General features: G+C 43.4%; 1 protein-coding gene across 2 annotated transcripts in view; it reads right to left on the bottom strand.

The window, feature by feature from the left end:
* syn3 (synapsin III) overlaps nucleotides 1-11,793 on the bottom strand; it is a 41,542-nt gene that overhangs the window by 26,373 nt on the left and 3,376 nt on the right. For both annotated transcript variants that reach the window (XM_077593775.1, XM_077593776.1), the window contains exons 2-6: nucleotides 10,842-11,298; nucleotides 7,347-7,404; nucleotides 5,022-5,113; nucleotides 312-468; nucleotides 83-172 (exon numbers count right to left, since the gene is read on the bottom strand). In XM_077593775.1, coding sequence (XP_077449901.1) covers nucleotides 83-172; nucleotides 312-468; nucleotides 5,022-5,113; nucleotides 7,347-7,404; nucleotides 10,842-11,242 — 798 coding nt within the window. In that variant the 5' untranslated portion in view covers nucleotides 11,243-11,298. The remainder of the gene's footprint in view (nucleotides 1-82; nucleotides 173-311; nucleotides 469-5,021; nucleotides 5,114-7,346; nucleotides 7,405-10,841; nucleotides 11,299-11,793) is intronic.

The following is an 11,793-nucleotide window of genomic DNA, read 5'->3' as shown; positions in this document are numbered from 1 at the left end:
TATTGAATGGCAGTCAAAATAAATTGGAGGTCTACCACCATCAATGGCAGCCAATGATTTAAAGTAACATGAGGGCACTTACCATCTGCATGTGGTTGGCATAGAAAGTTTGTTCGTTCAGGGGGAATTTCTCCGCACCGAGAGATTGGTAGATCTTTATCATTTGGGAGAACTGCGAGGCAAATAAGTTGTCTTTAGTCAAGTAGGCACATCTTTGAAAAGTTGCCCCGTTTTCCACTGCAGTATTGTGAATCAACTGCAGAGTGAGTCATAATATGAGTCCTCGGAGGTCACCAGTTCAATTGACTTACCACCCAAGGCTTGCTGCAGAAGTTGTAGATGGAGAAAAGGGAGTTGATACTGGGCACGCCGCCAAAATGCAAGCCGATGACGAGGTTCCTGAAGTCCTCTCCCGGGACCATGCTGTAGGCGTGTTGACGAATCAGGACGAAATCAGGTTTGAAGGAACTGAAAACAGACAAACCCCCCAAAAACGACCCATTTTACACCTCTGCTTCAAATTGACCCCATCCGCTAAGCCAACATCTTCGTCAGCAGATTAACACACCGCATCTGGACCCAGGAGCTCTATTATTTACCGGCTGTGGCAGGTGAAAAAAAAAACCTGAGAGAGCACCTAATCTTTTCGGGCTATCTATCCAATTAACACGGTCTAATCTGTGTTTAAAAAAAAACATGTTTCAAATCACCTCGGGAGAAGTGAAAGTCTGTTTCTGTGCAGGTAATTCACAACCAAAGATTTAAATGGACACTTAAAATAAAAATGTACTTGCTGGTATGTTACATATTATGTTGTGATGAGCAAAAAACACGGATGAGTTCTCGAACGGCCTCTGAGACGCTCAAGTGTTGTGATTGACGGGCTCAGAAGAGCGACAGAGTGACTACAGCTGTTCCTTGCCGCCGCCGTTGCGCCACTCAGCCACGGTGGCTGCAAACCCGCTATTTATACTGGCTGAAACCGGTGCTTGACTCTCTGGCGGCAAAAAGAGTGAACGCACGAGTGTCGCATCATGCCCTTGCCAGCTACCATGGTGCTCTGCTCCAGATGAAGTTAAGGCAAAAATTCTGTCCTGCTTCTGGTCTGAGATTAGATTCAATGCTAGAGCGAGAATACCAATAAAAATAATAGGTTTTGCTTCAGTCTGTTGTCCTCGTCACCCATCAACTCTTTTAGTGCTGTTGACGATGACAGATGTCCAATCGTGTCGCTTTTCTCCTTCTTTTGTGAATTGAAAGGAGTTTGTCACTCGTAGACATCCAATCCATTTGAACCTGGAAGGCTGGCGGCTATTGAACAATGGCTTGCTGCCCGCCCGGCTCAAATGGATTGGACGACAGCCAATGATTTAAGTTAAAAAGTAGGGCAATTGACTATGTTTGGTCATTTTCTGATGACTTTAGCACGATGAATCAATTGTTGTAGTCATTAAGAACTTCTCCATTCAATCTAACAATAACAAAAATAGGAAAGTGACGTCAAAAACAAAAAGCGCCTCAGAAATGCCACGAGGAAGAGACTTAAATTAAACAGGGATTGACCCAAAACCAACAGGAAGCAACTTAAAGTGATTAGTAAGGTGACCCGGAAATGACCCAAACTCATCAGGGAGTGACCGGAGGAAACAGGAATTGACACCGACTGGCCTCAAAATCAACAGAAAGTGAGCTAAAATCAACAGGCTGAGAATTCAAATCCACAGGAGTTCATCAACTGCCGTGAAACCATTCCCGAGCAATTCCTCCCCTCAAACCTGCATTTTCTAGCTCAGAAATAATCATGTCCCCCCCCCCCCCCCCCAAAGTATATCCCATGTATGTAAACAAGCTAGAAAAGGATGACTCTGATTACTCATTCTGTCCACACAAAATAATCCCATCGAAAAGAGGCCAATTCAATTCCTGTGTGAAGTGGCCGACTAAAGCATCATTTTGTGGTCCACTGGCCTGAATATAGGACTTGTTGTAATTGTGGCGGTGGCTCCGGGCCCGGCGGTACCGGCGCCATCTGGCCAGGGCTCAAATTCAGAGTGCTTGGCTGGCTGGGCATGCCAAAGCTCTGGATCTCAGCCAAATTCTCATCTTCGTTGTAAAGGGAAAACACCAGATCGGGAGCTTTTCACCTGGCTCCTTTGGTGGTGGAAATTTCAACAAGCTGGCTACAAGTAGCAATAACGTGCCTAAAATGTACACACTGAAATTTAGAATTGAAATTGTGTCTACTAAAAACCTTAAACTGAGTGAAGATGCTAGGCGTTCAATCAGCCTTCTGCCGTGGATTTAAATTGGTTCATGACGAGCAGGGGTCCAATCCGCTTGAAGTAGGAGGCTGAACAATGCATTATTTCACTCTCAGCCCTTCCACTTCGAATAGATTGGATGTCCCAGAAATGAGAAAATCTTCCCAATAAGTAAGTAAATATAGAAACATTATTTTCTTTTTTAATTTCAAAAAATGATATACTAAAAAAAGATTATTTTTTTATATTTCCCCAAAATGGAATCAACTTTTTGATTGTTTTTTTCTTCCAAAATCTTTTTTTAACCATATTTCCATTGGCTGTCTTTTTATTTATTCATGTTATCTTATTTTATGAAAGTATTATTTTGATTTATTTCACCATTGCAAGGAAAACCAAAACGTTCAGTATGGTTTTTTGATTAGGCATTTCTTTTAATAATGGACAGAACATTTATGCTCACATGATATATTTGTTCAATGTAAATTCAGGCATGAAGAGGTTAAAAAGAGCGGGGAGAATAAAACTAGGTCTTGCCTAGCGCAAGCTATGTCTGAATGAGCTTTGTGTGGTCTGTCGTGATAAATCATCACCTGAGATAACCAAAGACAGTCAAGAAACGTAATAGAGCTGCCTCTTTTATGAATTGCGCTCGGAAAATAAAAGCTAAAGAGCTGGATGCGTCGGAAATTAAATTTTGGTGTGCCTGCCGCTGAGGCCAGATGATCCTTTGGAACTTCTAGCGAAGTCCAACAAGTACATTGAAGTAATTAATTTTTTTCGTGACGTCCAAAAAGTTTCTTTTGAAATAACTTAATGACTTCAAATTGCCGCAAAACAGGAGCTGAACAAGCAGGAATTGATTTGGTTTCATTACGGCGCACTCTAAGTAAGTATCCACGGCCTCAAAGATGCACTTCCTTACGCAAGCCCTCTTAATTAGGTACTTTAAGTGCAATAAAAGTGGCATTTTATTGAATTCTGATGTTTGGCGTAATAAAAGTTCCACGCTACCAAGCAGAAACACTCCCATTTACTTTTATGTGCGTCAAACAGATACAGCCAACGGAGTAGTACTAAAACAAGCCCATTAAACAGCAAGGTGACCAATTAATCAACAAGTTGGATTATTAAGCGAAGCGAGTGGAATTGTTGCTTTGGGGGTTTTCTTTTTTGTTGTTGTTGTAGGTTGGCCGCCGCCGTCGCGAATTCGGCTTTGGCCAAGACTCCGAAGGGCTGAAGAAGGCAACGCCGCAGAAAACAACATGTCATAACGACTCTACCTTGTGGTGCGCCACGTGGCACCCAGAGGCTATTTAACAAGTTTTCTGTCAAAACGGCGGATGCGCCGCGATGGAAAAAAATACAAGTGAGCCAAGGAAAAAATGAGCGGCATAGCCCGGGCACGTGCAGCGGGCCGTCCTCCCGAGGTGTCCAAACAGCCACGAGATGAGTCACAGACTGCGGGCCGATTGGCGACTTGCGGGACAGGACTTAGCGGCTTTCGAGTATCAATTTCAACCCGAGCTTTGGGGGGTGGAGGGAAATCAATTTTGACAGGGATAGACGAAAGAGCATTCCCTCCCAGAAATTATTTGACAAAATGCAGCTGGACAGGTTCCAAGCTGATAGTCACAACGGACATGATTGAATAATTATGCTGCCTCGCTATCGGTAGCATTACAAAATCATCCCGAATGAATGAAACGGCTTGGACGCCTTTGCTCATTGTGTCAATGACACGCTTGGCCACCAAAGCAGGATTTTGTACAAGGTTGTTTGGGATTGCTTTGCATTCCCTGAATGTTTCATGTCGTTTTTGGACTGCAAACTTCCATTTAGAGCTCATTTGTTTGCCGCTATTCGTAGACAAGGGCAGTCATAAAACGGCAAGAGTTTGACAAAGAGTGCCATTGCTGGCAAACACGATGGCACTCACACCATCTGCATCCAATTTGCCTTCTCTATCATTACAGCGATAACGCCAAAATTATGCAACACGCGCACAATAACCTCAATGTCAATTCTGACGAGGCCCGCGCTTGTTTCTCGTGGTGATTACTCTCGACTTGATCTGCAAATACAAGCAAGAGGAATAAAGATTATCTAACCAAAACAGACCAGGGAGGGAAGTATTGTGATTGTAATTATTGATAGTCATACTATTATATAATCATATTGGTTTTAATGAAATTTTAAGAAAAATAAACAAAATGGAAGAAAAACAGCAGATGTTTAATTTCTTTTTGTAAACAAAAAATAAGGTCAAAAATGTTTTTTTTAAATCCATGTTTTATTTTATTTTTTTAAATACCGTATGACTTCTTCCGTTGTTCTTGATATTTTACTTGAAACAACAGAATTATTTTACATGAGGCACATGATTTCTTTTCACGGGCCACACCAAGTGACGTGTCAGGGTCCCTCGGCAAAGCGGATTGCATGATGCTAACAAGCAACAAATTATTTTGCTATTGCCTGCCGACTCTGACATCATTCTCTCGGCTTGTTGACTGCCAGTCCTTTAAAAAGACGGAGACCCCATAAAGTGTCACGTGAGGTTTTAGCAGAGGAGGATGAAGTCATCTTTGCCACCCTGATCAACTGATCATAACTCTTCCTCCAACCCCGATTTAACATAACAGTCTATTTCAATACACGGTTTCACGTGTCAGAAGGCTGCTACTGTCGGAGCCGTGAACCCGCCTGAATATTTACGACTCCCGTTTTAATTAGTGGGAGGATGTTAAACGTGCTTACCGAGTGGTTTTGGTGCCCCCCTTGTTGACTTGCATGTCCACCATGCATCCCGATATGACACAGGAGGCCAGGTTGATCTCGGAGAACTCTGCCTGGGGAAGAAAAAAAAGAGTCGTTTCCTTTAGTTTGCTGCTACGAAAGGTGTGATTAGCCTTTTGATTATTACAGGTCACAAGAAAGAGCATTTGTATTAAAAGTCTGAGCGGCCAGACTTTCTGCGTGACTTCATTTTGGAGGCAAAAAAGGGAGCATGTGACTGTTGATGCCAGTTTGCGACCTGCCAGAATCGAGCCCAAATAATCTTTAAACTGGTTTTTAGGGCTGCCACAAATTATTTTTTTGATTGTTTGCTAATCGTAGATAATTTTTGTGGTTACTCGACTCATATGTAAATCAGGCAACTTACTATGAAAAATTGTCTGCCATTGACGGAAGAATAGACGTCCCATCGACCATACAAGGATAAGTGGTGTTGAAATTGAATGAGTAAATGTTTATTCATATAGAAAAAATAGCTGAGCTAAAATTAGGAGAATATTCACTCTTCAGTGGCTCATAAAAGAGCATTAAGACCATTTTTAGGTCGACATTCTCTTGAAACAATCCACCAACAAACAGTCAGTCAATGCATGCATGCAAATCCTCCAACGCACCGCCTGCTCACCTCATTCAGCCAATAAATATCACTGAATTACGTCCGATTCTATCTCCTCATTTTTGGTGTTAAGCCTGTTTTGCCGAGCTTCTTTTGAGCTTTTATACCCTTCCCCGAAAAAAAAAAAGAAATATCCTTAAAACTGTTTTCTGACAGAACGAGGATGTGAGTCATTGACGTGAATGTGCCAATGTCATAAGAGCGAGAGCCAAGTAACACCCACTCCTTTCATTTCAATGTGAATCGCAAGGGGGCGGGTAGATGTCGTCTTACTTCGGGGACGACAAGGTGACCACCATCCCCTTTTGATTTGATTGATTTATTCATTTTGACATTGAGCCTAGCAAATGGCCACCGATGGGGAAAATTCTGGCCGGAGCCGCATAAACATGGCCGCCACATTCATGGATGAAGTGCGGCCCAGAAGCTAGGACGGGAGGCTTTTCAGGGCGCCGTGGAAACGCATTCAAATATACTGGTTTTGGAGCAGCGTTTGCCCTGGGAAAGGAAAACAGGAAGTGATGCGGGATGACTGCCAGGAGGGGAAGATAAATATTTGCCATGGACCTATTGGGTGCCATTGACGGCGCTAGACGTCCGACTATTTTGACTGAGGGGGTGGTAAATAAGCAAATGATATTTGGCTAAAGAGCAGCCACTGGGGAAATAATGCCTCGCTGATGAAGTAGTCAGAGCCCAAAAGTGAAGGTTCCACCGAGATTTGAACTCAGATTGCTGGATTCAGAGTCCACAGTACTAACCATTACACCATGGAACCAATATACATGTCCATGAGTCACATCGTGGACCGCTATGACAAGTATGCCGCTGGCTGCTTGTAGTACTTCACCCTTTTGGGCAAAGGGGGAGCTAGGCTTTACCATTCCCAGGCAAGCGCGAAAGGCTGTTACATCACCAAAACAATTCTCCTCTTAATTCCAATTTGTGACTTCTGATGTTTTTGCTTGACGTATCCTGCCAATATTTGACTTCAAACGACCCTAATTTGAATATCACTCTGGTAACCGCAGTAATATTTTCCCGAATCAGATTTAGAATTGGAACTACCACAACACTGCTCGCCACCTACAGATGGTAAGAGAGCGATTCAGGGTGCCGTCACCATATACAAACTTCCCGATAACCTCAGTCGGACTGCAAAGCGTGGCGCTTTTGATAGCCCTTAAGTAAGATAGACCTTTGGGAAATGACTTCAAAATCAAAGCAGAAACTGGCGGATTGGCGAAGGCTAAACCCATCAAGCAGTCTATCACACGTATTACTCGTAAGGTCGGCTTTCAGGGCTGCCTCAAAACAGTCGAGGATCCAACCGGATCTAAGTAGATCAAGTCTCGCTCTTCAGGGGTCTCGATGGAGGTATCACCCCGAGAAAAATGGTTCACTTTTCACAGGCCTCACCAAAAGACGGGACGTGACCACAACAGCAGAGAGTTGAGCAAATAGCCTGTAAAATCCAACTATGTGGTCCTTTTTTTCCCTTGCCTATAAAAACCCACCACTCCATTTCAAAGAGTGGCGCAGTCTCAACAATGACTTGCAGATGCAGAAGCAAACGCTTATTGGAGGTAAATTAGATGTTATCTCCGCACTCCGCACTGTAAATTCGGGATGTCTAGACAAGTTTTTGCGCAGATTTGTGAGAAACATACCTGCTCCACACGGATTTCGTACTCCCCGTTCAGCTTCTTGCCTTGGAAGTACTTGGCCCTGCAAAGGAGGGAAAACAAAAAAGTATTTTCTGGTTTTCTATGACAGATTCATAATACGTTATTATCTTGATGATTTTACAGATCAGTGGAAAATATTTTAAAGACAACATTTGGCATAATAACAGTTACACGTTTGCAAATCAAAACTAATGTTAGATTTGGCTCAGAGTAGAAGCTAACTGTTGAGTTAACTTTTACTGACAAATAGATGTAAATGATATTTGTATGCACCCTTAGCTGTATTTTGACCTCATGTATAACAGGGGTGCAATGAATAATATTGGCTTTTTCTGAGGAGTTGAAGCTAGCTGTTACTTGGTAAAATGTCCTCCAATTCAGGAACTGTCTTAATCTTTACATAAACAGATGCCTCAGGTAATACACAAAGGGAACTGAGTCATAACAGGCCAAAAATAACCTTTTGTTTATTTGACAAGAGGGGATGTTTAAACAGAGCTTGCAAACTCATACTTTCCAGGAGAACTGAAAGGGAAATTGGCTTGAATTTTTGACTAGATAGAAGTCTATCGCGCTGAAAAATTCTTAGCCATGTTGTGTCCCTGTCCTCGGTGCTGACCTCTGACCCCGATAGGCTGCCAACAATCTGCCAAAGGCTTCAGGCTATACAATGAATGTAGCCCGGAATCTCCGCGACATGTCTAAGGGCTTTGGTCACCAGGACAAGCTGTTTGGGATTTGCTTCTCATCCTGTTCACACTGAAACATACTTTCCCTTAGGTTTCTGTCACTTGAATCCTTAAATGTACGGCCATTATCCTTCATTATGTTCGCTAAGGGGGATCCAGTCTGTAAGATTTCCCAGCTGTTGAGACTTAAATGTTTCAGGTCTCGTTCCCTGTCATTTTGAAAGCCGTGGATCTTCGACATAACTGACCTACATACTACGCGGGCGGTGGACAGCATGTACGGCCCAACCCAATACGGAATGTGGAATGCCATTGGAGGTATTGCAAAACGTGTCGTCACCGGGAGCAAAGGGGCGAATTTACGAGGCGCTCAGATTTGCTGGTGTTCGCATGTAAACATCAGGGTTGAGACAAGAGGCCCCGAATTTCATTCTCTGTCGTGCCGACGCCCGTTATGTCAACTCTACTGCTTATTTATTTGGGCCCAGGAGACTTGTGAAATTTCTTTAATCAGCAACCTTTAGTAGTACAAGAGAACTGTGTGACCTACATGACTATCCGATTTCATTATTCCTGAAAGAATAATGCTAAAAAAAAAGCAATTCTGCATTTATATAACCTTGCCCAAACAACAACGTTACCCAGTTCTTATTCCAGTTGATTCAAGTTTCAATGCTGTTTCATTTCTATTTGGATCGATGGCGATGTTCAGGAGTTCTGTGACTTAAACTGAAAAAGTCCGGTGACCTAAGCGCCGTCCGTAATATTCGAAACGGAGTTCAAACACGGGGCCAGCAACTTGGCAGGGCATTTTCTGTCTTGTCCCAGGAGAGACTAATAGCGCGGATTGTTGTTGGTGGCGATGATGCCCTTTGAGACTTTCTGCCTCGGCCCTGTGTGCCGCTTTTGTGCGACCCCTCATTACCGCAGGCCAAGCCTGTCAGGACGGAGTGCCGTTTCCCCAACGACCCCTGCCTCTCAGCTAGAATGCTCAGGAGGAAAAGGAGACATGGATGATCACCAGTCGACAAAGCTCAGAAACCCACAAAGAATCTGACGAGAGGACACGAGTTCAAGTATGCTGCACTACTGCACCATATTTGGTTTTGTTGTCGCAAGCGGAACAGTTCAATTTCGATTTGTGAAGATGTTTATAGACAGCCCGCTTTCACGTTGCCCTTCAAGTGGGACAGTAAAAGCCAACACGCTGACGACGATGTGTTTCCAAAGCAGCAAGCAAACAGTTGCCCTTGTTTATGAGGCGCACTTGCTAGAATTTCTGCAAAGAATGTCTACCAAACATTTAGCAAATTTGTATTTCAATAATCATGGTCGCTTGTTGGAGTATTTTGACACCAAGCACCTTATATGTATTTTTTTTTTTTTTTTTTTTTTACTCTCACTGTAGTTTGCGGATACCGTCCTCTCCTGGACATAAATTTTTACTACAACACAAGAACCTAAAAGATATCGGATGAACAGCAGCGCCACATATTGGTCATAAGGAGAAAATAGATTTTAAAAACCTCAACCAACAATGTTCTATATCACCGATGATGTGACCTCAATCTATAACAACTTTTATAACTGCGCACTTTCCACTATTAAACTGTTATCAAACTTATTTATCCTTTGTGTAGAGTCATTTCCAAAGCAGCGAGGTGTGAAGGACCCTCCGGACATACACACCACGTGTCTGAGCGAAAACTGGTCAGTCTTTCTCACATGGAAGAAAGTGGGATGCGCAATCCTCATCATATGGCTGTCAGCGGGGTGGATTAATTTAGTGATGGTTTTAAAACTTGGGCATCATCCCCACAGAGCCTTTAGTGCTGCCGTGTAATGATCCCTGCTGATGATTAATTCAGAAGGCTGGAAATAGAGAGTAACACATCAGCTCCCCACTGATGTCAGGCTACAAAATAACAATTCATGAGATGCTAGTGCTTTATTCGGTCAGGCTTACGTCATAAAGGAATTACTACTCTGCATCTTGAGCGTTGATTTCCAGGGATCTAGTATATTGAAGCTGCCTCGTACTGTTCGAACCTCTTTAATGGGCTTTTATCAGATTTGAAGCATATGATTTGAAGTCATGACAAAGCATGTCCTTCCTGTAGCATTTTGGGGGCACGCAAACTGTGCAAAAAGGCAAAGCACGACGATGAGGGAAAGCCTGGTTTGCCTTATTTTTTCGGGCTTAGCGCGCAAAATCGACCTATAACACCTCTTCATCGCATTTAATAGCTACTAATTAAAAGGGAAAATTGCCAGTGTGTAGCCCCGCTTGGCAATCAGTTGATGAAAATCGCCCGCCTTAGAGCAATGGACCGACAAATAGATGTAAGAAGACTAAAATCTAATAAATCTAATCCTAAAAGGAATTATATTTGTCAAAGAGTTAAGTAGATGAAAAGGAAAACATATAGAATTGAAGAATTAAAATTGCTTTCATGTGAGTTGGAACTTTTGGGTCAAAAACAGGGACATTTTGGTCAAAGAGAACCTGATCAGTTTCTTTGCATTGTTATGTTGATATACAAATAATGGGAAAATTACATTTGAATGTTTCAGTGGGATTCTAAGCGACATTTTGATAGGAGTCAGTGTTACCAATTTTGTAGCTCCAAGTTTAATTTCTGTGGATTTTTGTTTATGGGTCCAAGAATGCTGGCCATGGAGTCAAATGAATTCAATCAAATTCCCAAAACTTTTTGGGCGTCTGATTTAAAGTCAATAGGAGTGAATGGAGAATGTTCTCAAAGCATTTCCATAAATAAGTACTCACCAATCTGTGTGTTGATCGTCAACAACAAGCAAGATCTTGGGTTTGCGGGCAACAGGTTTAGGAGGTGGACCGCTTGCTGTTGGGGCTCCCTCAGCACCGGTGGCGGCGGCGGTGGTCGCCGCCGACTTGGCATGCGCGGCGGCTGCCACATTCTGCGCCATCTGGGCGCTCTTCACCACGCTAGAGAAGGAGCTGAGGAAGCTGCCGGCACCGGAGGAGCCCGGGCCCGAACTCGGAGCCTGGGCCGGGACGCACAGGGGCTGCCGTCGCTCGGTGGCCGGGGAGGCTGGCGAGGAGGTGGAGGAACCCGTCGGGGTGGGCCTCTGCAGGTCCATCATGTAGCCGTTGGGCAGGTTGGCCACAAAGCTGCTGTCTGAGAGACGCCGGCGAAGGTAGTTCATGGCGACTGCGGCTGGTGGGCGGTCAGGCCGGAGGAAGTTTGCTGTGAAAAAAAGTCCTACAAAAGGGAGAACGACATTGGATGAATACCGTAAATTCCGAGTGTAGGTCAAAAGAAATCATTGCGAATCAGGGGTGTGACAATAGATGGAAATTATGATATATTGTGATACTTTGTTTCCCAAAGGTTCACTGAAGCACAGGTTTCAGGCTACTAAAATTTTCCACTTCCTGACTAATAGATTGATAATTGTCACATCGCTATATCATAAAGATAATCATGACCATGAGCCTTTCATCGCTATTCATATCATAAAATACCAGGATTGATGAACACGTAAATAAAAGACAGATTAAAACATACTGCATCCAATTGAGCACACACTTAAAAATATACAACTCACCCAATAATATTTAGGATTTCATGCAATCTCAAACAGCAACGCTCATGCTTCTAAGATTGTGATTGGCTGGCAAACAATTCAGGATGCCCCCCGCCTAGTTGACAGGGGTAGGCTCCGGCACCCCGAGCACGTCCACTCGCCACCAGCGG

The sequence above is a fragment of the Stigmatopora argus genome, chromosome 23 (genome assembly GCF_051989625.1).
Source record: "Stigmatopora argus isolate UIUO_Sarg chromosome 23, RoL_Sarg_1.0, whole genome shotgun sequence".
NCBI classification, from domain to species: Eukaryota; Metazoa; Chordata; class Actinopteri; order Syngnathiformes; family Syngnathidae; genus Stigmatopora; species Stigmatopora argus.
The sequence above is the reverse complement of the archived record's forward strand: the minus strand, read 5'-3'. Positions and strand labels throughout refer to the sequence as shown.